Source organism: Dysidea avara, chromosome 5 (assembly GCF_963678975.1).
Source record: "Dysidea avara chromosome 5, odDysAvar1.4, whole genome shotgun sequence".
Taxonomy (NCBI): Eukaryota; Metazoa; Porifera; class Demospongiae; order Dictyoceratida; family Dysideidae; genus Dysidea; species Dysidea avara.
This window is the reverse complement of record NC_089276.1, coordinates 36,648,157-36,673,593: the sequence shown is the minus strand read 5'-3', so window position 1 is coordinate 36,673,593 and position 25,437 is coordinate 36,648,157. Positions and strand designations below refer to the sequence as shown.

Genomic DNA, 25,437 nt, shown 5'->3' with positions numbered 1-25,437 from the left:
TACGGAGTCTTCTCTTTCTCTATGTCACAGAAGAACGCTTCGATTCTCTCCAACTTTCTGCCAGCACCTGCCAACGTCGCCATTTTTAATGTTCCCGTGCAGCATAACAAACGCCTCAACTTTTGTCAGAAAAAACTATTAAGTTGTGCGCTTAGTAAAATCGCGACTAAAATCGATCGGTTAAAATCGTTTGAGAAATTCTTGCTCTTTGCTAGGGTCCGCAATCCAAAAAATCAACTTTCACAAATCAATCCCCCTACCATTGTGGGATGTTCATTGTAGTATCCCATTGCCAGATCCACCATGAAACCAGAGGCACGATTGTTGTCTTCACAGAGCTATCGCTGTTGTACCGTGGCGTTTTTAACGGTACCACCAAAGGCCAGTTATTTGTTATAGCAGTACGTGCATTTGTCTCTGTCTTTAGTCATAGTGGGCATTAATCAGAATTGCGGCCGCTAAGCATGGATAATGGAGCTGTAAAACGAGGGAGACAGCCAACCGAGTCACCAGATAAAGGTAATAGTCAAAGTAAAGACGTTACTAAGAAAAGGAAACAAGGTGAGGAGTATATTTGTCCAATTTGTACTGATATCATTATTGAGAATACCAAAGAAGTGGATGGTCATGATGCTATCTTTTGTGAGGGTACTTGTAATTCTTGGCTGCATCGCCAATGTGCAGGTCTGTCTAAGTCTCTGTTTCAATCCCTTGCTAAGTCAGAGAAATCATATCATTGTCCTCACTGTCAACTAGCCAGTTATGAATCAGTAGTAGACAACATGAAATCTATCATTTCCTCCCTAGAACAACGAGTTAAAACTCTCGAGACTAAAAATTCAACCAATGCAAATATAAGCTATGCTTCTGCTACAGCTAGTAGCATAAGTTCTCAACCAATTCCTGCTCCTCCAAGCTCTGTGACCTCACCACCAAATGATCACATCACAACAACTGTTTCATCATACCTTAATGAGGAAAAAGAGAAGTCTAAAAGACGACTAAACCTTATTGTGCACAACTTGAAGGAGCCATCTTCTGAAGATGGTGCCACACGTAAGAAGGAAGACATCAAACAAATCAATGACTTACTTCAAAAACATGTGGAAGTGACTCCCTCTATAACTAATGCAATCAAGCTTGGGAAACGTGGAGATAGACCAAGGTTACTAAGAATCACTGTCTCCACTGAATCTGAGAAGGCTAATGTACTAAGGAACACATTCAAGTTGCGTAGAGAACAAGAAACCAAGAACATATTTATTTCACCTGATATGACACCTAGGGAACAGGAACTGAACAAGAAGTTGCGGCTTGACGTGAAAGAACTAAATGAAGACGGAAACCGATACCAGATAAAAAACGGCAAGATTGTGCAGCGGAAGGGGCAGTTTTAGCTCCCCTCCCTGCACGGATCCCCCATACCCTTGACTTTGATAACAATGTTGAGCACATATCTAATCAGGAAAATAATCCGAAACCCCTTTCCTTTGATTATGAAAATCACTGTACTCCCTCAGATGACCCATCCTGTTTAACTTCTCTAAAAGTAATCAGCTTAAATTGTTGTAGCTTAAGAAGTTTAGGAAAGAGAGCTGTATTGAAGGCCATGGTTGATGAACATAAGCCTGACATTATTATAGGTTGTGAAACTCACTTAGATGAAACATATACGAGTAGTGAAGTGTTCCCACAAAGTTATTCCATCATTAGAAAGGATTGATGTTGTGGAGGTGGAGGAGTGTTTCTGGCAATATCTCAAAGTATTCCTTTCCTTAATGTGTCAATGACTACTAATGCAGAAATGATCTGGGCAAAAGTTTCCCCAGTACATGGAGAACCCATAAGTATCTGCTCATTTTATAGACCACCTGACAATAATGTTAATCCTATGGAAGATCTCAAAACAGCCCTAAGTATGGTAACCAACGTTAACAATCTAATCCTAGCTGGAGATTTCAACCTACCAAGTATAATATGGAAAGACGGCATTGGACAAATTGGAGCAAACCCAGTGTATGGTAGAGAAGTAAATAGTATGTTTCTAGATATAGTAAATGAATTTGGACTTGAACAGCAAGTCTACGAATGTACTAGAGAAAATCACACATTAGATCTTGTGTTTGTATCCCAACCTATTATAATAAATAAAATAGATACAATTCCAGGTATGTCAGATCATGATGCTGTGAGCTTTGAAGTGCTCACTAGTTTAGAAAAGCACAAAATACAAAGAAGAAAAATATTCCAATTTCACAAAGTTGACAAAGATGGAATTATATCAGAAATGCATGAATTTTGTGAAAAATTCTTTGAACACGATCCATACCGTCGAACTATCCAAGATAATTGGCATCTCTTTAAAACTAATATTATTGATATCATCGAGAAATTTGTACCCACTAAAGTAATTAAGCCTCATAAAGATGTTCCTTGGCTAAATCAGTTTATCAAGCAAAGAATGAGACTCCGAAACAAATTATATGTTCATGCTAAACACACACAAGTAGGATCAGATTGGTCTGCATATAGGCATGTGAGAAACGAGGTTAATAACTTAATGAAAGATGCCTATCATAATTATTGTACACATCTATTTGATGATTCTCATACTAATAATCGTAAAAGATTTTGGTAACTGATTAAACATCAGCGGAAAGACTTCTCCAGCATAACATCCTTAGAAGCATGAGTTTATAATATATATATTTAGGAGAGTATCCAACGCCTGTATTACCCCTTCAAAACACACTGCATAATAATTGTGCAACATTGTGTAACATATCTGAATATTTTAGTATAATTTCAGTAAACTCCAACACATGGCTTCGCCATGAAAGACTTGTTGATAGGCGTTGATATACCAAAGGGAAGACCTGCAAGCACTTCAAGGCCCTTGTAGCTCTTGAAGCAAGTTAGCACCTTTGGTGATGATGACTATTGCATAACATTATTACGCAGTGCGTTTTGAAGGGGCAATACAGCGTTGGATACTCTCCTAAATATATATATTATGTACTCTTGTTAGAAGTTGATGGGCAATGCATTACCTCTCCACAAGAGAAAGCTGAAACATTGAACAACCAATTTTTTACTTTCTTTACAGATGAAAATACTTCATTCTCAAACTTAGAAACCACTTTTCCACTAATTGAAAGTCTTAGTTTTTCTACTGAAGGAATTGAAAACGTTTTAAACAATCTGTCTACTAATAAATCTCCTGGACCTGACTGTATCCCTAACTTTGTACTAAAACTCTGTAGCTCAATCATTGCTCCAGTACTACAGGTAATTTTCACTCAAAGCCTTAAAAATCAGACACTTCCTACAGACTGGCTATCTGCTAACATTGTACCGATCCACAAGAAGGGTAACAGAAACCTGGCATCCAACTATAGGCCTATTTCTCTTACATCTACATGTTGTAAAGTAATGGAGCATATTGTATTTCATTTCATAATGGAACATCTCAACAACAATAACATAATAAGCATCAACACGGTTTCAGGCCTTCTCATTCCTGTCAAAGCCAGCTACTGCTACTAACCCGTGATATTCTTAAAGCTATGGACGAAAAGAAGCAAGTAGATCTGATCTTTTTAGATTTTTGCAAAGCCTTTGATAAAGTGCCACATAGACGGCTATTAAACAAACTAAAGCACTATGGAATTACTGGTAACCTTGTTAAATGGATAGAGCAATGGCTGACTAAAAGAAACCAACAAGTAACTCTAGAAAATCATGTGTCAAGTAAACTACCCGTAAAGTCTGGAGTTCCACAAGGAACCGTATTGGGACCTCTCATGTTTTTGTTGTACATTAATGACATTGATGAAAATATTTCTTCAACTGTTCGGCTATTTGCTGATGATTGCGTTATGTATAGGATAATTGATTCCTTAGAAGATTCACTGTGCCTTCAAAGAGACCTCAGTATCATTCTTAACTGGACTAAAAAGTGGCAGATGCAATTGAACATTGACAAATGTGTAGTATTAAGGTGTACAAGATCAACATCTCCCATTAATTATGACTATAATTTAAATGACGAAACTCTTCAATTAACAGAACAACATCAATACCTGGGACTTATTTTTCATGAAAGCATGCAATGGTCGCATCATATTCAAGCTATGTGCATTAAAGCAAACAGATCCTTAAATTTTCTTCGGCACAACTTAAGTAAATGTAATAGTAATGTCAAGCAAAATGCCTACATTACCATCATAAGACCATTGTTAGAGTATGCAGCTTGTGTCTGGGACCCTTATCATGAATACTTAATATATGACATAGAAAAAATCCAACGACGTGCTGCAAGATGGGTCCTTTCTGATTTTAGTTGGTACAGTAGTGTGTCAGATATGTTGAACTTCCTTGAATGGCCAACCCTACAAGAGAGAAGACACATTAATAGGTTAAGCCAATTTCACAAAATCGTTCATCAGCTTACTCCTTCCATACAGCTACCATCTTATTTCTTACCAACTCAGTATCCAACTAGACAGCTCCATCAACATCGATTTATAATCCCAGTCAGTTCCACTGTATCATATCAGAAAAGCTTCTTTCCGAATACTTTAAGAGAATGGAACACTTTACCTAACAACTTTATTGAAGAGCAATCCACAGAAATTTTTACCAACCACCTTGTCATCACACAATAAATAATTTTATGTATGCATGTATATGTATATGTTAAATGTTTTTTTTGTCTGTAATTACCTGGGTCAATTATCAGCTGTGCTGTCTCGACCCAGTATATAATCATAATCATAATCATAATCGATTTTAGTAAATCAGAGCTTAAGACCGCTACATCTTCAGAACATTCTACCAAGGCATATGCCGATGATGCAACTTTAATCTCTACATCTAAAGAAGTTCACACTAAAGTGCTAACTGAAATAGACTCGAAAGCTGGTGATGTTGGCTTAAAACTGAAGCCATCTAAATGTGTTTCCTTATTGTTTGATGGCACAAAATTTTGTTCTTGTGGAATAACTCTATCTGGTGGTACTACCAAAACTATCTTAGATGGCCCGACCAAATTTTTGGGGAAGTTGATTGGAGTTTCTGCTCATGCTACCAAAAGTGCTTCTGGCAAAGCTATGTTTGCTAGGTTTTCTGACCTTATACAGAAAGTTGATAGTTTGCCATTAAGACCTGAGTACCAAGTATGGATTTATAGGAATTATGTTCTCTCAATCATCAGATTCCATCTCACTGTTGATAGTGTTGGACCATCCACTATCAATAAAATGGAAAATCTAGCTACTAAATACCTGAAACGTTGGCTCTGTTTACCTCGCAGTGCTACTCGTGTGATCTTGAACTATCCAGGTGTTTGCTGTCCTAGTGTGCGTTCAATTTCAAAGCAGTGTAAACTTAGTTTACTTGCCAACATCTCCTCCTCATCAGATCCGATGATTAAGGAGTTGGCCTTACAAGTGGATCTTTCCTCCAATTTCCTCCAGATTAACAGTTCTCATCAGGAGTTACTCAATGAAGCCAGAGCTCAACTGGACTCTATTCCTACGGCTCGCAAGCTCTACACAGCTAGCAAACACTTTGCCATTTCTAGAGAATTGACACTATGCAAAGAGAAGCTGGACACTCTCTCTGTTCAATGTAAATTTGAATCAAGTGCTGTTCTGGAAGCTGACTCTAAGCTGTGGAATCGACTCCTGTTGGGTTTTCATCCAGGCCAGCTTTCGTTTGTGCTGCGAGCTTCATCAGATACATTACCAACTCCGTTAAATTTACGTCGCTGGCATATACAAACTGGTGCAACTTGTTCACTTTGTTTGTCACCTCGTCCAACTTGTCACCATGTGCTAAATGGGTGTCCTGTGGCTTTGCAGCAAGGCAGGTTTACTTTTCGTCATGATGCTGTTTTATTATGTTTGATGTCTGAGTTGCAAGCTTGTTTGGATAATGTAGAAATATTTGCTGATTTGGATGGCAAACGTGCGTCTGACTCTCCTCCTGCCACCATTCCCCCTGCTGTACTAGTGTGTTCTCACCGACCTGACATTGTTATATATAATGCAGAAATGAAATCTGTTGTACTTCTGGAACTTACCTGCCCATTTAATTCTCGTGCTGACCTTTCTGCTGCACGAGAACGTAAGCAGGAGAAGCCAGAATATCTGCAAATTATTGCTGAGCTTGACCGCTTGGGTTTTGTTAGTCATTACCACACAGTTGAAATTGGTTGCCTTGGCCATTACCTTACAGAGACAGTAACATCTATGAAAAGAGTTTCAAATCTGAGTTTTTCCAAGACGAAAGCATTGCTTGATAGAGCAGCTGCTGTGGCTATAACTTCCTCTCAGAGAATCTTTTATGCACGTAGTAATCCAACCTGGACACTTTAAGTTAAGTTTTGTAGTTAATTATTTTTGTATGTATCCTTGCCATGCCTACGCGGATCTTATCTTTGTAGTCGCATGTGTCCGAGGCTCTGTATGTAATTTTGTCATTTCATCATTAGGCCACTCCAAGTCATACCTTAGTTTCTGGTCACTCCCTAGCCAACAAAAGGATGCGGGCGGGCGGATGATCAGGACTTCAGGACTATCATAGACTCTTACATATACACCAGTAATACTGTAATGTTATTAATTTTGCTCAATTTACCCATTTCATATTGAGTTTACAACCAAGCTTAACCAACATTCTTATAGCATAAGTATAGTTAATTATGCTTCTGCAAAGTGCACCAGGAAGATTGTTGATGGCTAGCTACACTGCTGAGCACAACAATGTGTAGCTAACACTAAGGAAAGGTCTGCTCATGTAGCTACTTTTGCTTTACAAATGAAATGTTTCATTAGCTATGTCAGGAAATTATTATTTATTAGCTAACTAATATATTAACACACCAGAAACTCTTTCAAATGTGAAGTCTTAGTCAACTATATATGCATGTGTTTCCAGCCTTCTATACAGTAAACCTTCAGTAAAGTAGCTGTCAAAGTTTTGAGTTGAGTTGTTGAGTGCTCCAGGCTAGTGTTTTTCAGTGATCATGTGGGAAAGCTAAGTTAATGTTTTAACTAAGGGATGCCATGCACTTGTTAATTTAGGATCATACTTGCAATTATTTAATCATGGAAAAGTTGAAGTTTGAGCTCACCAAATGTTACCAGATTTCTAGTCAGTATATCAGTGATCAGTGATAAGGAAGTCCAAGTTTAGATCCACTAGAAGAGTTACTAGATTAATCATTAGAGGACCACATCTGAATTGTTAGGAAAGTTTAAGCTATAGTATATCTGATCATTAGGCTACACTGTTAAAAATGAAGTGCTATGATAGCACCTAAAAATGCTATGGTAGCACCAAAAGTGCTAAATTTTGACTGCTCCGGTCAAAAAATAGCACCTAGAGGTGCTACCATAGCACTTCATTTTTAACAGTGTAGTGATCAATGCTACATACATATTGTACTGAAGTTACTTACTGGCAACAGAAGCATTACTAATAGCTATATAGCTAATCAAGGAGAAGTCAAAAACGTTATAGTAGTATCTAGTATTAAAGTTAAGGGTAGTGTGACTGCTCTATTAGAGTATCTCGATCTTTTGCAGTGTTTAAAAATCACTGTCCTTGGTCACGTACACTTAAACGCCTGTAATATTAATAATAGTCCTCATAAACTGGGGTTCCAGTTTTCCATGCGGGCGGGTGACCAGAAACTAAGGTTTGACTTGGTGTGGCCTTATTCTGATGGTTTCAAAAAAAAAAAAAAAAAATTCGTGAGATGCAAAAATTATTTTTAAAATTTCGTGCTCCACACAAAGAACAGGATAGAACTTGCTGCTTAGCTAGGTATTATCTAGAGTTAATGTAGTTCAAAAGTACGCACAGTAATAAGCAAATTATTCACTGGGTTTAATTACCGACACAGGGTTGCTTTCTCTCAAAAAGCAGAAAACAAAACACGAATTTTCAAATTCAAACTTCCCTACCAGCCAAGATAAGAAAAGCCAACTCTCCCTCATAGTGATGTGATAAGGTTGGATGCATAGTCTGTCTATGCTGTTAGTCTGGAAAGGATCTGAGACTTCTCACCATCTGGGTGAAGAACGTCAAAATTTTCGTGCGTCATTTCAAAGGATTCTCTCAATGGTACCAAAGTGCTTTCCAGTACTTCTGATGCCACACTAGCCACTTAAATTTGTTTAGAATGATGATAAAAGATGGTTCAAAACGTTTGGTAGTAGAGTAAAGTATCAATTATCGGACAATATGATGTTCGGACAGCTGCCATTCACTTCCTGGGAATCCTGCAGCTTTGGTTATTGTACCAAAAGGTAGGCTACAATAAGCAATAATTATCCTCCAATAATCAGCTTTGCATGATTAAAAGTTTAAGAGTTACAGCCAATAGTATGCTTAGTCCGATAAAATCTATGCTCGGATAAAACTATCAGTTGTCGGACTTTGATTTTTACTACCAGTAAACAATGTCCAATTTATTTCAAATTTGTATGCAAATATACCTGTACTCATTAGCTATTAATGGCCAAAAAATGGTTTCGTTATCTTTAGCATAGAGGGAGTACGAGCCTTCCGATTTTTAGCGGTATTGTCGGACGCCCTCCGCTTTAATTCAGCCATGCCCACTAACAGAGTTTGGATGCTTTTGCAACAAATGCACCAGTGCTAAACCACAGAAGAAGGTAAATAAATATCTTTCAAGAGTAGAGGTGTGTTTTAAAGTTGATATTCAGGATATTTCTATTGGAACGCAGTATTTTTGGCTCCTAAATGAAGGAGATGCACGCTAGGTGGAAAAATGAAATTACGAGGCACAACTTTCTTACCAACCACATTTGTTAGTCTTGGTGCCGCAATCGCGAATACCACCTAGAAATGAAAAGATGTTCCATTTTCTACCTTCTATGGATGCACAAAGCAACATTTTCGTCCTTTTTGTTTCACCCATACAAGGTAGAGAAAGAAAAGCTTTTCAATTTCCGTGACAGTATTTGTGATAGGACACCAAGACTAGCATATGTAGGTGGTCAGAAGGTGGTTTTGCATAACTTCATTTTTCCACCTTGCGCGCATCTCCTTCATTTAGGAGTCAAAAATACTGCGTTCCAATGGAAATATCCTGAGTATCAACTTTAAAGCACACCTCTACTCTTGAGAGATATTTATTTACCTTCTTCTGTGGTTTAGCTCTGGTGCATTTGTTGCAAAAGCATCCAAACTTTGTTGGTGGGCATGGCTAAATTAAAACGGAGGGCGTCCGACAATATCACTAAAAATTGGGAGGCCCGTACTCCCTCTATGCTAAAGATAACGAAACCATTTTTTGGCCATTAATAGCTAATGAGTACATGTATATTTGCATACAAATTTGAAATAAATTGGACATTGTTTACTGGTAATAAAAATCAAAGTCCGACAACTGATAGTTTTATCCGAGCATAGATTTTATCGGACTAAGCATACTATTGGCTGTAACTCTTAAGCTTTTAATCACACAAAGCTGATTGTTGGAGGATAATTTTTGCTTATTGTAGCCTACCTTTTGGTACAATAACTTAAGCTGCAGGATTTCCAGGAAGTGAGTGGCAGCTGTCCGAACATCATATTGTCCGATAATTGATACTTTACTCTAGTAGCTGTAGTTGGTATTCTGTGATTTCATATGATGCAGTGGCCCAGGACCGGAGCCGACCGGCCGAACCACTTTTCAGCCACTTGAATTTACAAAATATCGAGATACTCTAATACTCAGTTTAGCTTCACAAAGGGTTGTTCCACACTTCAACAGATGTTAATTCTAACTGACTTCATCACTAACACTTCTTTGCAAACTGATGTTATCTACCTTGACATCAGCAAGGCCTTTGACACAGTATCACACGTGATTTTACTTCAAAAGCTATGGTCAATTGGAATAACAGGCCCATTATGGTCCTGGTTCAAGATCTACCTGACTAACCGTTATCAAAGAGTCTCTATTAATAATGTCTACTCTGACTTGTTACCAGTAGTTTCAGGTGTTCCACAGAGGAGCATCCTCGGTCCGTTATTGTTTCTAGTATATATCAATGATATGTCTGCATATATCCATCAATGCCAGCTTCTAAAGTTTGCAGACGATTCCAAATGTTTTAATCACATTAAATCGGTTTCTGACAAGGAAGACCTTCAAGATAACATTACCGCTCTTTTCGCCTGGTCACAGGACAATGACTTAAATTTCAATATAAAGAAATTTATTCACTTATCATTCAAACGCAAATTCCACACAACATACTCAATGTCTGATTCCATTATACCTCATGCAGATTCTCACAAGGATCTTGGCGTGATACTATCTGAAGATCTGAGCTGGGAGAAACATCATAAAACCATCATTGCCCGTGCTTACAGAACACTTGGTCTAATTCGACGGACATTTGTCTGCAATCATTCACCTACTACCTTGGTTAGATTGTACGTATCCTTGGTAAGATCGCAATTACTTTACTGTACTCAGATCTGGCGACCACATTTGATGAAAGACATTGTTAACCTTGAGAGAATCCAACGCCGAGCCACTAAACACATCCTTAATGACTACACCAGCTGCTACAAAGATCGTCTAATTAACCTGAAGCTCCTTCCCCTCATATACATATTTGAACTGCAGGACATACTGTTTGCTATCAAGTCACTAAAGTCACCAACCTACCAGTTCAACATCAACAACTTTATCAGTTTCAACTCTTCTACTACTAGGGCTGGAGCAAGCAATAAACTCTTGATACCTCAACACCTTAACAACACAGCTCGACATTCTTATTTCCATCGGTTACCATCTTTGTGGAATGCCATGCCGATAATGGATATAAACACATCATATTCTACTCTCAAATCTAAGCTTAAATCATTCTTATGGAATCACTTTCTAACGAATTTTGACGAGAGCAACAACTGTACCTTTCACTTCCTTTGTCCTTGCAGAACCTGTCATCAATCCAGACCTCCAGTCACAAACTTCAAACATTTATAATTAATCAACATAACATTGTACAATTGTAGATAATTTTGTATTTAGGCAGGCTGATGGTGCAAGTTACCATCAGACCTTTGGTGTCACTTTTCACCATAAAGCATTAAATAAATAAAAAAATAAATAAATAAAAATAGAGCAGTCATTGCATTATACTCTAATAGAACAGTCACGGTGATAGTTAGAGCATTCGGTATAGAATATCAATACTCTTATTACACTGGTTGATCTAAGCCATTATATCCATTTTAATTGTTTTCAAATTACTTTCTAATGAACCATCTGCATAGAATTGCACAATAGGCTAATTGATAATACATGTTATGTATTAACAATTACAATCAAAATTGCTTCTGTATCTCAAAAGAACTAAACTCACTTTGTTTCGAAAGTAAAATTAGCTACTAGCTATATATTAAATTGAATTAATTGGTATACAGTAGCACAAAATTACCTGGATATATTCTTGGTGTAAAAAACAGAAAGAGTCCGTGTATGTAAAATAGCTTCCAGGTGCCATTTCAGAACATGTATTTTCAAAAATTTTCCCAGGGAGCATGTCCCCAGACTTCCTTAGCTTAGCATGTTAATACATGCTGTAGCTAGCACACACAAAATACATTACAGTAGATAATGTGATTTAAATTTCAAATCAATAAAATGTAGTGTGCATGACTATGACCTCCATTGTAGTCCATGAATGGCCTGACCACTCAAAATCTCTGGGCTCCGGCCCTGTGCAGTATACCAGCAGCTCACCAGGAGCTCCACCCAGCTCGAATCAAAAATGAAAGATTTTGTGCATTTTTCGGTTTGTTTTGGGATGTTTTGAAGCATAATGGTGATGTAGGTTGATCTAGTGAAGATTTGAAGCTGCTGTGGAGCGTGAGAGGTGAAGTCAAATTTGGACGATTTTGCTACCTGCCTTGATGCATAGCTTAGAGCGAGGCGTGGAAGCTGTGGATGAAACAATAATTGACAACCGCTATTACCAAACGTTCAGGGACATCTTTTGCCATAGTTTTAGTCTATAATTGATGATTGTTGTGGCTGCAAAAGCGCTGGAAATGGCTAGAAAGCGCGACACAATTCTTTGATGCTGCAGAAAATTTTGACGCTCGTCACCCAGATGGTGAGAAGTCTCAGATCTTCGCAGATCTTTTCCAAACTAACAGCATAGACAGACCATGCACCCAACCGTATCGAAACACTATGAGGAATAGTTGGCTTCTCTTGCCCTGGGTGGTAGCTAGGGCAGTTTGAATTCGAAACTTCGTATTTCTTTGTTTGTTTTTTCAAAGAAAGCAACCCTGTGCCGGGCACCCAGCAAATCATTTACTTATTTCTGTGCGTAGTTTTCAACTACAACAACTCTGGATACGATTTGGCTATGTAGCAAGTTTCATCCGGTCCTTTGTGTGGAGCACGAAATTTTAAAAATAAATCTTGCATCTTGTGAGATACTGAAAATGATATTTCCGTGAAGACAACAATCGTGCCTCCGGTTTCATGGTGGATCAAGCAATGGGATACTACAATGAACATCCCACAATGGTAGGGGGATTGATTTGTAGAAGTTGATTTTTCGGATTGCGGACCCTATCTTTGCGACCCACCCAACCCTTTACTCTAGAAGTATCTTCCCTCATATTATGTACAGCTAGCTAAATATTATACGTAGCTAGCTATACACAGGAAAAGTTGCTGATAAATAACATGCAAGATTTTACAACAAATATGACTATCCACATACTCTATGGAATTGTTGGCCAATTGAATACACTATAGCAAGTAATATCACCTAAGGAATCTATTGTGATACTTATTGTAGAATTGTTTATAGAATTTGCAATGCATTTTTCTGTGAATCTTATCACAAATCATCTGACAAACTTATTGTACTTCATTTGCTAAATTTTCTATAAAACCATTGAAGAATTCTCCATTGCAGTTTTACTACTAATTTTGTTATAATTTTTTATGACACAAAAAACTTACAAAATACAACCAAAACTAAAAGCATACAGTAATACAACATGTCCTGCATCAGTACATAGCTATAGTCCTGTCCTTTAGTAATCATATGTTCTGTCTGTTAAGTGATCAACAAATGTTCCATCTGTTTAGTGACAAATGTTCCGTCTGTTTAGTGATCAACAAATGTTCCGTCTGTTTAGAGATCACCAAAATAATGTTCCATCTGTTTAGTGATCAACAAATTTCCGTCTGTTTAGTATTCAACAAATGTTCCATCTGTTTAGTGATTAGCAAATGTTCTGTCTGTTTAGTGTTCAACAAATTTCCGTCTGTCTAGTGATCAACAAATGTGCTGTCTGTTTAGTAATCAACAAATGTTCCATCTGCTTAGTGATCAACAAATTTAGTGATCAACATAAAAATTAATTATGTTCCGTCTGTTTAGTGATCATCAACAAAGGGTTAGGGTGATGGCATCACTGAAGAACTATAACATCTCCTTTACTTATGCCATCAAAACGCCCAGACTTAAAAGAATACCCTCGTGAAGCTTAGGCCTTCTCTCAAACATCCTGCACGACGTCCACGTCTTCATCAGTTTGAACTGAGTTCCCGCCGTTTCTATCACGTGGTTACTGTCATGGTGACGATCACGTGAATTGCTCGACTCTCGGAAGTTCGTCGTTCTGGAAGCCTTTGGTGATGGTTTATGCAAACAGCAAAATGTTTTCAGTCCGTGCAGAGACATTTCAGAATGTTTGGAAATGAAAACAGGAAGAAGTTTCACAAGAATACATCTCGGAATACATGTATGCTCTGTGCGCATGCTTACAAATCATCTATGTCTATGACCTGATTATTAATATTTTTTTTTCCCGGGGTGCCTGCACCTCTTGCCACCACCCCCAGCACCAGATGGTAAAAGTGCTGGACAAAAAGACTGTAAACTCAAAAAATCAATGAGATGGCAACACTTGACCTTCCGAAATAGCAAGGTCAAGTGCTCCAATGGTCACAGGGCTGCCACGGTGTGACCTTGCTCCACGCAAGTAGGTCACTGCTGACCTGAGCAAAGAGAAGCTGGTGGAACATTTAATCCATGACACAACACTGCTGTAAGATTGGCCCCGTTGAGTAGATAGCATAGAAGTTAGAAGTTTATAAGCAACTGTAGCCGCACTACCCATCCCTCCAAACGTGGAGAAAACCAATGGAGTGAATGAGCCCATTTCAACATCTCTTATTCTCTGTTCATACATCCTTTGTTTATCTCTTTCAAACCTTCTGTACAAGGAAGAAACCACTGTGTTTCGATAACTGGGAGAAGTTGGATTGAAAATTCTAACATCAAAGAAAGCCTTCTGATGACGACTTCCCCAAAAACCATGTGCACTTACATCTAAACGTGCCTCATCCTCCACATTAGCTGTGGCATAGTGAAAGGACTCACCAGACAGGGGTTGCAGCACTGGTTCAATGGCCACATTATGACATACTTCGGACAAAGCAGCAGCAGTGAAGTCCTTAAGTTCATTATGACGTAGAGTAGGGAAACCACCTGTAGCACAATTCATTGCATGATCAACAGTAAAGCCATGACCACAGACACACTTAGCAGGTAGACCATTGGGCAACCAACCATATCATAGACACAGTGCATCCCTAAATGCACCTTTATGGAGTGCAAAACCATGTTCTGCAATAGGAAGCACTGATAACCATGATGAGGCACCTTTCTCACTAGATAAAGAAACAATACGACGTAAACTAACTGGCAACTGTGGTGTGAGTTCCGATTGCTTACAAACCAGCTGCCGATGTCTCAAAGCTATAACATCAGCCTTAGCTTGACGCTGGGCACTAACCACTGACATCCTAAAGCAAGTCTGTTGTTCAATGATCTCCTTGGTTAAAGATGAGGTAACTTGAATGAAAGAATCAAATTCAAAGTTAGCATTAGCAGAAGGGTTACACAGACCCAGGCCTCCCATTCGTGCTGGAAGAGAAAACAATTCTCGCTCTAAATCACTGACAAATTTTCCAGTAACAGCAGGAATAAATTCTGTAAAAATAGTTGTTTCAAGAGGTTGAAGATAGTCAGAAATTCTGGGCAGCGTTCGTAAAAAATATGTCCACTTACTAATAAGACCATGCATGAAAGCACAATAAGCAGCATGAGGGTGAGCCTTTGCAATCACACTTAACTTCCGCACACAAGACACCCAATACTCAACCTTCTCATTCACATAATGCCGGACAAAGGTAGGAGATCCTATAACAGCGCCAAGGTGACGCTTACCCTCCACTGTGATACCCACACCACATCCATCAAAAAGATTCTTAGCTAAATCTAGATGTTCTGCTTTCACAATCAGCCATGATTTAGATGGTTTTACATTATAGCCAAATGCAGGACCCAAAGACACAAGGGCAGACCACCACTTGCGCAACCCAGTCAAAGAGCCAGCAGCAGTATGATCATCAGCAAACCAGGCCTGTCTTATTTCACAATCACGTATTGCATCAATTAAAGGGACAACACTAATGGTGTACATTGCCATTGCTAATGGATCGCCTTGTGTTGTACCCTCAGAAGAAAATAAATGTTTACCATCAATAAACAGAGGAACTTTAGCCCTATAGGTGTTAATTAATATAACAGCTAAGGATGGACACAGTATAGATATGTTACGGAGGGCAACTTGACGGTTTAAACTATTAAAAGCGTTACTTGCATCAACTAGCAATACGGCCTCTGTATTCTCCTCAGCAAACAAAGAACGCGTTGCATGTATTGCAGCTTCACAGCCTGCATCCTGACCAGCACAGAGTTGAAGAGGCAAGTGGACATGGTGTGTGTAGGGATCACATCACTACAATACTAACACTAATAGAAAGTACTTTTACACGAGTCTTTATCACGATCCGTATAACAGTAATCACGCGATGGCAGCTGGTTCCCGTTCGCCAGTGAGTTAACCAGAGTTGTGACAAGCTAATAGTTTTAAAGCGTGAATAAAGTTAGTTGTATCAACAAAAGTAGCTGGGTGGTCTGACAGAGCTTGTTCTGTTAGTCAACTGAGACGCTTCGCTGTGGTCTATGAATTTCCGCGTTTGTTCGCGCATTACCACGAACATGCTGTACAATTAACTTTGTGCGGCTGCCCTTAATCGGTTCAGCACCACCTTAACTCTCTGCAAGGTAACTTCTTCTAGCTGATCTCTCTACAGGGTGACTTGTTTCTATCTGTTCTCTCTATAGGGTGATTTGTTTGCAGCTGAACTCTATACATGGTGGCTTCTTCGTAGTTGAACTCACTACAAGTAGGCATTCCAGTATCCGAGATTTTTTAATAAAAAAATTCTCCGTATATTCCCCAATAGAACCCTGGCACAAAATGACAACTCGTGTTGAACTTGGGATTGCTCCGTCGTCCGAGCTCCAATGAGGGTGAAAATCGCTGTGGGGTTTGTCCACACGCTGATCATCATGAAAATCTTAGTTTTATCGTGCGCGTTACCTATAAGTAAGTTTTGTGTTGTTTTGTAATCTTTTCAAGCCTTGTAATGTATGTAGAATACTTTAAAACTTTAAAAAACGTACGGTCGGGTGGAAGGTAGTCACTGGTGCTTACTTTAAAGTGCGTAGTTACTTCGCTTGGGTTAGCGATTTTCAGCTCCAGAGCAATTTTCTGATGGTTGTGTCATCAGCTCAAAAGTATAAACCACTTGAAAGTCGGCATAACAATGCCATAATTGAAACCACAACTCCACCTTAGGTATTGTTGCATCATTGTGGCACCTCCACTTTAGTTGTTTACCTTTATAAGTTGTTAACTTGATGTTTTTACCAACTTGAGATAGCCACTTGCCTATGGGCATACACCATTGTATTGAGAAGTGTGCAGTAGGTGAAACATATTTGCTCACCACAAAGCATACAAAGATCGCTGAGATCCAATAAGACCTGAAGTTACTCTCATTACATGTACAAACTTGCAGCTAGAAGCAACTGCAGTTTCAAGATAGTCCAGATTGCTAAATGGCTTCCTGATTCAATTGTGCCATCTTCCCCTGTAAAATGTATGGGGAGCCCTGGAGAAAAAATATACCTTTTTTCAGTTTTTAAGCAGTGTGCATGCCAAAGTAGCTAATTCCAACCCAACAAACTATATATTTCTGAGATCGGCAATCAATACTCTATCTATTGAGCATATAAAAAGCCCGTTTTTCCAAAATTTTAAAATCAGTCTGGAATGCCTACTACAAGGTAATTTCTTCTAGCTGATCTTTCTACAGGGTGATTTGTTTGTATACGTAGCTGAACAATCAGCAGGGTGATTTGTTTGTACCTGAACTCTCTACAAGGTGATGTCTTCTAGCTGACCTCTCTACAGCATGACTTGTTTCTAGCTGATTTCTCTATAGGGTGACACGTTTCTAGCTGAACTCTCTACAGTGTAATTTGTTAAGTTTGTAGCTGAGCTCTCTGTTGTTTCTAGCTTATCTCTCTATGGAGTTATAACTTGTTTGTATAGCTGAACTCTTTACAGAGTGGTTTTTTTTGATTGGTTGCTGAACATCTCTACGTGGTGACTTGTTTGTACTACAGAGTGACTTGTTTGTAGCTGACCTCTCTACAGAGTAACTTACTTGTAGCTTAACATTGTATAAAGTAAGTTGTTTGTAGCTGATCTCTATAGGGTAGCTAACTGGTTTATGTAGATGAACTCTTTTGTGGCTGAACTCTCTACACAGTGACTTGTTTGTAGCTGAATTCTCTACAGAGCAACTTGTTTTAGCTGAACACTCTACAGGGTGACTTGTTTATAGCTGAGCTCTGTTCTGAATCTCTACAGTGATATATTCGTAGCTAAACTCTCTTCGGGGTGACTTGTTGTAGCTGAATTATTTATAAGATTAACTGTTTGTATCTAAACTCCCTACAGAATAATATGCAATGTTATATAATTCTATAATGGAACAAGTTATGATTTAATACTTAGAAAAGTGTTTCTTATTTCTAGCAATTTAGTATGCTTATTTTCAGGTATTCATTCTAGCCTTAAGCGCATTAAAAATTTAGAATTAAACATCATGAGATAAAATTTAGCGTAGAAATTCTTACTGTTAGCAGTCTACAACCTTATATTTAGTAACCTAATTCAAAATACACTTAACCTACTAATTTTTGGTGCAGTGGTACCAGTTTTTAGTATGTTTTTCTTGTGTCTAGCAATCAAGGTACTTATATTCAGTATTTATACTACAACTAATTACTGACATGATGAAAACAAGAATAGTGTTTTTGCTGTGTTGATCTTTAAAGTTAAAATGGCTACATGTAGTTTCTAGTGAGCTGTGCCCCCTATACTCTACCACTTGCATCAAAAATTAATACCAAGGCTATACTTTGTGCTACCATTTATGTAGTATCTGTACATGTATGAATAGTATGAACTGGTCATGAAAGTGTTTAGTAACAAGTTACAATTACCTGTTTCCCCATCCTTATTATCAAGACATATGGTAGTGTGTCGTGCGGCCAAGAAAACTGGCGCACCACACCGTGAGTATATTTACAGGAAGAAACAAAATGCAGTTTTCACACATACGTAGTTCCATGCTCCCTTCTCGCATTGGAACCATTTTTATACTGCAAACGCCCTCCACCTTCTACCAAATTTGAGCAAGATAGCTTAACGCAATCGTGAAATATAAGCCTTCAAAATTTGGCTTAATTTCTTCGTTTTTTTCTTCGTTTAGGGGGCTCGGGGGGGCTTAGATTTTTCTTTTCGAACACTTTACAAAAACCATTATAAAACACAAATGTGTAGCTCAATTGTCTTGAGGTTTGGTGTACTTAAAGAACGTATTGCGGCACAGTCATGTACCAAGGTTGGTGCAAATCTCATTAATATTCATAGAACTATGGACAATTATTTGCGTTAAAATGATAACTTGTTGTCACACCTACAGGATAAACTACTTATGGGAACAACTTAAAAATCAGCGTGCACGTAGGTTAACCACCATAGCTCAAACCTTTTGTGGTTTAAAAGAAATCGCATTGACAGCTACAGAGTTACAAGGCAAAAACCAAACAACTGTAAGTCGCGGGGTCGAAATACTCTAATAGAACAGTCACCGCGGGGTAAAAAAAGGTGCATTAAAAATGTTGAAAAAAAAGTTACTTACCGGCGTTCGAACCAGAGACCTCCATACTGAACACCCAAATCCTTAACCACTGAGCCACTGCTATCACGGTTGATTACCTCACTTTATTTCTACTTTATAGATGAAAATTCTAGGTACAATCTACTCAATAATCAAGTTTCATAATTTCATAGATCTTTCATAGATCTACCAATGGATAATCTAGATTGTTCTAGAACATTCTACAAAAATTATGAAAGCAGCCTTGTCGTGCGGCCCGGCATGTACAGCCAGTGTGGGCGGACGACATACTCGTTTTACGGAACCAAGAAACACCGTTTTCATTTATTTTATTTATTTATTTATTTATTTAGGCTTTATGGTGTAAAAAACAAAAACACCAAAGGTCTGTTGGTGGAAACCAACAGCCATAAATACGTACAATTAATACTAACTACTTAAGTAATTACATAGTTACATGGTTAAGATTATAAGTGATTAACATTGGTAGTTGGAGGTTTAGTTTGGTGACTTCTGGAGCATGGACATAAGTAATGTAGAGTGCAGTTATTGTTTTCATCAAAGTTGGTCAGGAAATGGTCCCACAGATATGATTTCAGTTTAGATTTCAGCCAACAAACTGACATGTTTAGGTCCAGAATTGGTATGGCATTCCACAGGGATGGTAAACGATGGAAATAAGAATGTCGTGATATGTTGTTAAGATGTTGAGGTAACAAGAGTTTGTTGCTGGAGCCTGATCTAGTATTGGTAGAGTTGAAAGTGATGTAGTTATTGATGTTGAACTGATCAGTTGGTGATTTGATAGATTTAATAGCAAACAGTATGTCTTGAAGTTCAAATATGTACATTAAAGGGAGGAGCCTCAGATTTATCAAACGGTCTTTGTAACAACTAATGTAATCACTCAAGATGTATTTAGTGGCACGACATTGTATTCTTTCAAGGTTTAAAATGTCTTTCATTAAGTGAGGACGCCAAACTTGCGTACAGTAGAGTAACTGTGATCTTACCAATAATACATACAGTCTAACCAATGTAGAAGGTGAATGAGTGGGGGAAAAAGTACGGCGAATTAGTCCAAGCATTTTGTATGCTCGAGCAGTGATGTCTTTGTAATGTTTATCCCAACTTAGGTCTTCAGATAATGTTAATCCAAGATCTTTATGAGAATTGACATGAGGTATAATTGAATTGGACATAGAATAAGAGGTGTCGAGTTTACGTTTGAATGATAAATGAATAAATTTCATGCATCCTTTACAGGTGAGAGCCGGCCTTCGATACGCCACAGTTAATAATGAGGATGGAACTCGTTTAGACGTTTATGCTTCAGGATTCTGGGGAGGTAAGCAAACATCTGAAGGCGTTCTTTAATGTCAAGGTTAAGGCTACTGCACCTTCATATCGTGCCAAAGTATCCTCACCCGTGATACGGTTTATTCGGATGTTTTGAATATGAGAAGCAACGGAAATGAAGTTGAGAAGGGTTCTTTTACCCCACTTGTATTTTCAACATTAATGGGTGGTATGGGTCATGCTGCTCAGTGCTGTATTTTACAGAAGACTTGCACTCCTTGTCTCTCTTCAGAAGGAGTAGTTTCATATAGTCAGTCTGTGATGTCAGGGTGGAGGCAAGAGGTGCTGGTAACCCTGGGAATAATAAAAAATCTAAACAATATGTATCTGTAGCTCCAAAGTGCTAGAATGGTATAATTAACCATTTCTGCAATGGAAGCTTCCTCAAGGTAGGGCATCTCCCATTCTTAGTTTGAGTCATTGGGGGTATAGCTACGCATTTTCAAAATTCATCTTATTTCAGCCAAGCAGTCTTCAATGATATCTGTAGAAAAGGGGAAAAAAATTTAAATGAATTATCAAAGTCAACCGTAGGCTGGCTTTGGAACTTGCAATTACAAAAAGAAGTGATATCCGCACAAAAACAGCCAAGCTGTGAAAAAGGTGCGGCCTTAAAAAGCCTGGGTGAAAAAAGTTGTGAAATCAAAGGTGGCGGCCAACAAATGGCTACAATGATGTTAATACTAATAAATTTTAATAATGCGCACTTTTTAAGGCCGCACCTTTTTTCACAGCTTGGCTGTTTTTGTGCGGATATAGTTATATAACAGGCACAAGTGCTCTGCCTGATATAAACGCACGAGCCTGAGAGCCATCAGGCCTGAAGGCAAGTGCGTTTATACAGGCAGAGCATGAGTGCACATTGTATAACTTATGTACTACTCACCTAATAGGTTGGGAGAGTCTCACAAGACAGCTGTGACACTTATAAAGGCTAGGTTTCTAACATCGATTGTGGGTAACCAAGTCGAATGTTGTGATGATGCTCCCTCTACAGTAATGCAGCCACCTGAGATATTGAAAGCTAGTATGCTATGGGTTATATCACTAACCTGCATTTGCTGTTTGACTCTCATCATGTAGTGCTCAAAATGCCAGCGTGATCACTCAATCGTCATATAGACTAAGCGCCAGAATAATTGCCATAGTGATTTTCTTGAGTGAAAAAAAGCAGCTAATAGACAGTTTAAGTAAACAAAACCAAACTACTAAATGATACTAGTCTAATTCTTACTATTCACACTGGCTAAACTCGAGTCTGGTGGCATGACAAAAACTGGTTACCACAGTCAAAAGTAAAGGTGAGTATTATTTAGAATATAATAGTTTTATTGAGTCATTGTCGAAGTGGACTACAGCTTATCACTGTGAAAAAAGCTCAGAATAATAAGGTCTATAACAGTCTTATTATGTTAGTATTGGGATGAAATAGTACAGCATATATTAATAGATTAGGACTTTACTATAACAATCTTATTGAATACATTTAAGACAGTCATATATTAGAGATTAAATCACTAGTATAGTGTGGTGTATTATCAGACTATACTAAGCCTATTTCAACCATATATTGGCTACTATACTACTGTACTTTTTTACTTTCCTATAATCTGTGGCTACTTTAATTAAATAATTTCTATAATTATATTTGTAATGAATTTAATTCTTTAAATATGTTAAAACCACAATAGGTACAGCTAGTAAATCAATGTCTCCTTGGCCATGACAGTATCAAATCAATTTCGTCATTTATCAGTCTTTATCCAACTGCAGCAGGTAAGACAGTAAATACAATTCACAAGTTCCATTACAAATTACCTGTATTATCATCACTATGTAGAACTCTGTGACAATCTGTTAGTTGTCTGTTAGAACTGTCCCACAGCTCTAATACAAAGATGGTAAATGTAATGTGTATTCTGGACAATTGTTGGAATTACAGTTTGTAACAATAAGAATCTCATAAAACCAAGACCTTGTCTGGAAACCAAGTATTACCATGTAGAATGGCGGCTAGGTCCCACAACTCTATTAAAGATGGTAAATATAATGCGTATACTGAACAATCATTGTACTTACAGTTTGTAACAATCTTTTAAAACTGAGACCGAGTCTGAGACTGACAATCCATGTACAACTAAGACAAGTCTGATAAGACCAGGTCTCACAACCCTAAATGGAGGCAAACATAATTCATATTCTGGATTATTTGGTGTACTTACAGGTGTTATCAGTGAGTCTAACCAGACATAAAACAGCCACTTAGTATGTGACTTTGTTGGGCTAACGTGTTACGTAAGCTCACAAGAAGCATCTGATACACTGATAACCAAGTCCAAGAATCTTGTAATCACTAAGTACAACTGAAACAAGACTAAATATAATATAATTTGCATACTCTCAGTGAACTTACTTTTGTTAGCAATACGAGCATGGTCAGTGAAATAAAGACAAACAAGATGGAACAGGATCTTGAAAGCACTCAACTCATTTACAGTGCCAGATGAGGTAGCAGCCGTCAGCTGTTGATAAAAAGTATGAAGAAATGAGACCGGTTCCCAGAAGAAATGAGACCAGTTTCCACAAACCTAAACGAAGGTAAATATAAATTGTATACTGGACACTCTCAGTATACTTACTTACAGATGTTAGCAAAAAGAAGAATCTCCTAGAACTGAGACCAAGTCTGTAATTCCTACCCTATTGAAAAGAAAATGAATAAAAACACAATCAGGCTTAATGCACTTACAGCTCTAAGTAATTAGAAGATGACGTTGAACAACTCCGTGAAAACAGAACAAAACTGCCCACATATGGTCGCTACCAGATTCTTTAAAGGAAGCAGCTGCCATTGAAGGAAACTAACACTGCAGATGTTGTACACTGACAGCCTGTAGAACTAAGAGGTTCGACAAGAAACTGTACCTCTGAAGAGATAATATACAAAATCATAACAGCAGACCATGCATACTCTTACCGTTGATGGCTGATGAACTGTGTCCACTCGTCATCCGCCATAAGCTGAGATAACAGGATATAAAACATGCAATACGTACACAGCAACACCAAAGTTGAATCATTTGCAGGCACTTGTCATGCAATACACAATAAACAATTTAATACGGCTAAACCTATCGTACAAGCTATCATTTTAGTCTAATACTTACTCATCTAGAGCTGTTTTTGATCGCTTCCATCGAAGGAATTGTCCACTTGGCCGCGCCACTTCACCACTGGCTACAGCCAGCCACGGGATGTACAGTTGTGGTCCATAACTATCATCATGGCTCATTGGACGATGGCGCCGATCGCGCATACTCTCTCCGCGAGTTACACCGTCATATCAATCACATTTACAACCTCTGATACAATAGCGACAAAGATGGCGACTTAATTGCATCTAATACGCATGCGCACACCACTGACCCCTTCAATTTTAAACAGGCATTACTATGAACTTTCGCAGGTGTGCTAACTGTGCAAGAAAATCTAGATTTGTATGACTCTTAGATTGAATAATTAATTTTTCTGGTATTATATGCTTTACCGTATGAAAATGTGTGTGTATAAAATTATCACAACAAACTGAAGCTAGTTAGCTAGATATAGTGATTTACAGAGTGTAGAAACTTATTGTAAAATCATCATGACTTTGTTTGGTACAGTAAAAAAAATCTTAAGTCACATGAGATGGTTATGCTAAAAATGAGACAATAATGAGATCTGATGGTGAAGCTAAAAAGTTATCACATTTAGTTAAGTAAACAAAGCCATACAAAGAATGTGTAGTAAACTAAAGTATAATCTGTTTCCCATAATATAAGATGGGGTTTATACTAAAGTATAAGATAGTTAGTATAATGCAAGACTATACTGAGATTATTTGTATAGTTTAAGCCATTAGATATACCATCTTATATTCCTCTTTTTTCACAATGTATTCTGGGCTAAGAGGCACCAGACTAGTAAGGTGTATAAGTACGTTTATATATATGTAGACTAGAGTTGTGGCCACCGCGTAGGCTTTTTCGATCGCCATTGGCTGCTTGGTAAACATTATACGTATTGGTGACGTTATGGCCCACTATCGACCTTTACATGTCACGCTATAAAAGAATTCGAGTGATCTGTAAGGTGTCTTTCCACCTATTAGGTGAGGTGTCATAGTGGTCTCGGCTGTCGGCACTTGTGCATTACTGCACAAAACTGCAGCCAGTGCAATATCTGTATATTGCACTGTGGTCGGTGCATTATAACTTATAATGCACTTGTTGCGGTCTACAAAACCGCAACCAGTGTGTTATAAGTTATAATGCACTCACTGCGGTCTGCAAGAGTGCCATATACAAATTATAGCACTGGCGGGGCCTTTGAACTGCCCACACAGAGTGGTACATAAAGAAATTGTGATACACTGACTATTGTATAAGCTCCAGTAATCAACACATGTGACTCAGAATATAGTACTGGTATGTGTACCGTAAAGCATTGACACATAATCATACTTGGCTATACATATAAACCACATGCACACAAAAGTAAGAATTATGCAGCCTAAGCAATACTGTTTATAGGATTCCTAACAATTTCAGTTGTGCTTCAATGTCCTCAGTAACAGCAGCCAACTGTTCTATCTCTTTAAGGCTTTCTAGAAGTGTAGCCCAGGTCTTTGGCCCCATACCATGGTTAGTACTGAGCCAATCCCTGAATAAGGTATCACAACACCGTTCACAATCTCTTGGGTGCTTTTCTTCAATTAGTTCAATAGTTTTAATTTCATAGCCAAGGAAATTAGCCACATCCTTCCACCATACAGCTATTTTAGGGATAATGTATTTAGTAATAAATCTCATTGTGGGTCCTACAACATTGCACAACAATGTAATATGATAGTAGTTTGTGAA

The 25,437-nt window shown here is 38.1% G+C and overlaps 3 protein-coding genes across 3 annotated transcripts in view; 2 read left to right on the top strand and 1 right to left on the bottom strand.

Annotated features, from left to right (window-relative positions):
- Positions 1 to 464: 464 nt before the first annotated feature.
- Positions 465 to 2,052, top strand: LOC136255235 (uncharacterized). Its single transcript, XM_066047962.1, has 2 exons — positions 465 to 684; positions 808 to 2,052. Exons 1-2 carry the CDS (start codon positions 465 to 467, stop codon positions 1,395 to 1,397), a joined length of 810 nt encoding a protein of 269 aa, XP_065904034.1. The 3' UTR covers positions 1,398 to 2,052.
- LOC136255234 (uncharacterized) lies at positions 1,787 to 6,249 on the top strand. The gene is made up of 3 exons (XM_066047961.1): positions 1,787 to 2,016; positions 4,796 to 6,188; positions 6,241 to 6,249. Exons 1-3 carry the CDS (start codon positions 1,787 to 1,789, stop codon positions 6,247 to 6,249), a joined length of 1,632 nt encoding a protein of 543 aa, XP_065904033.1.
- Positions 6,250 to 24,952: 18,703 nt separating this feature from the next.
- LOC136255302 (uncharacterized) overlaps positions 24,953 to 25,437 on the bottom strand; it is a 98,404-nt gene continuing 97,919 nt past the window's right edge. Inside the window, exon 23 of the mRNA XM_066048029.1 lies at positions 24,953 to 25,394. Coding sequence (XP_065904101.1) covers positions 25,102 to 25,394 — 293 coding nt within the window. The 3' untranslated portion in view covers positions 24,953 to 25,101. The remainder of the gene's footprint in view (positions 25,395 to 25,437) is intronic.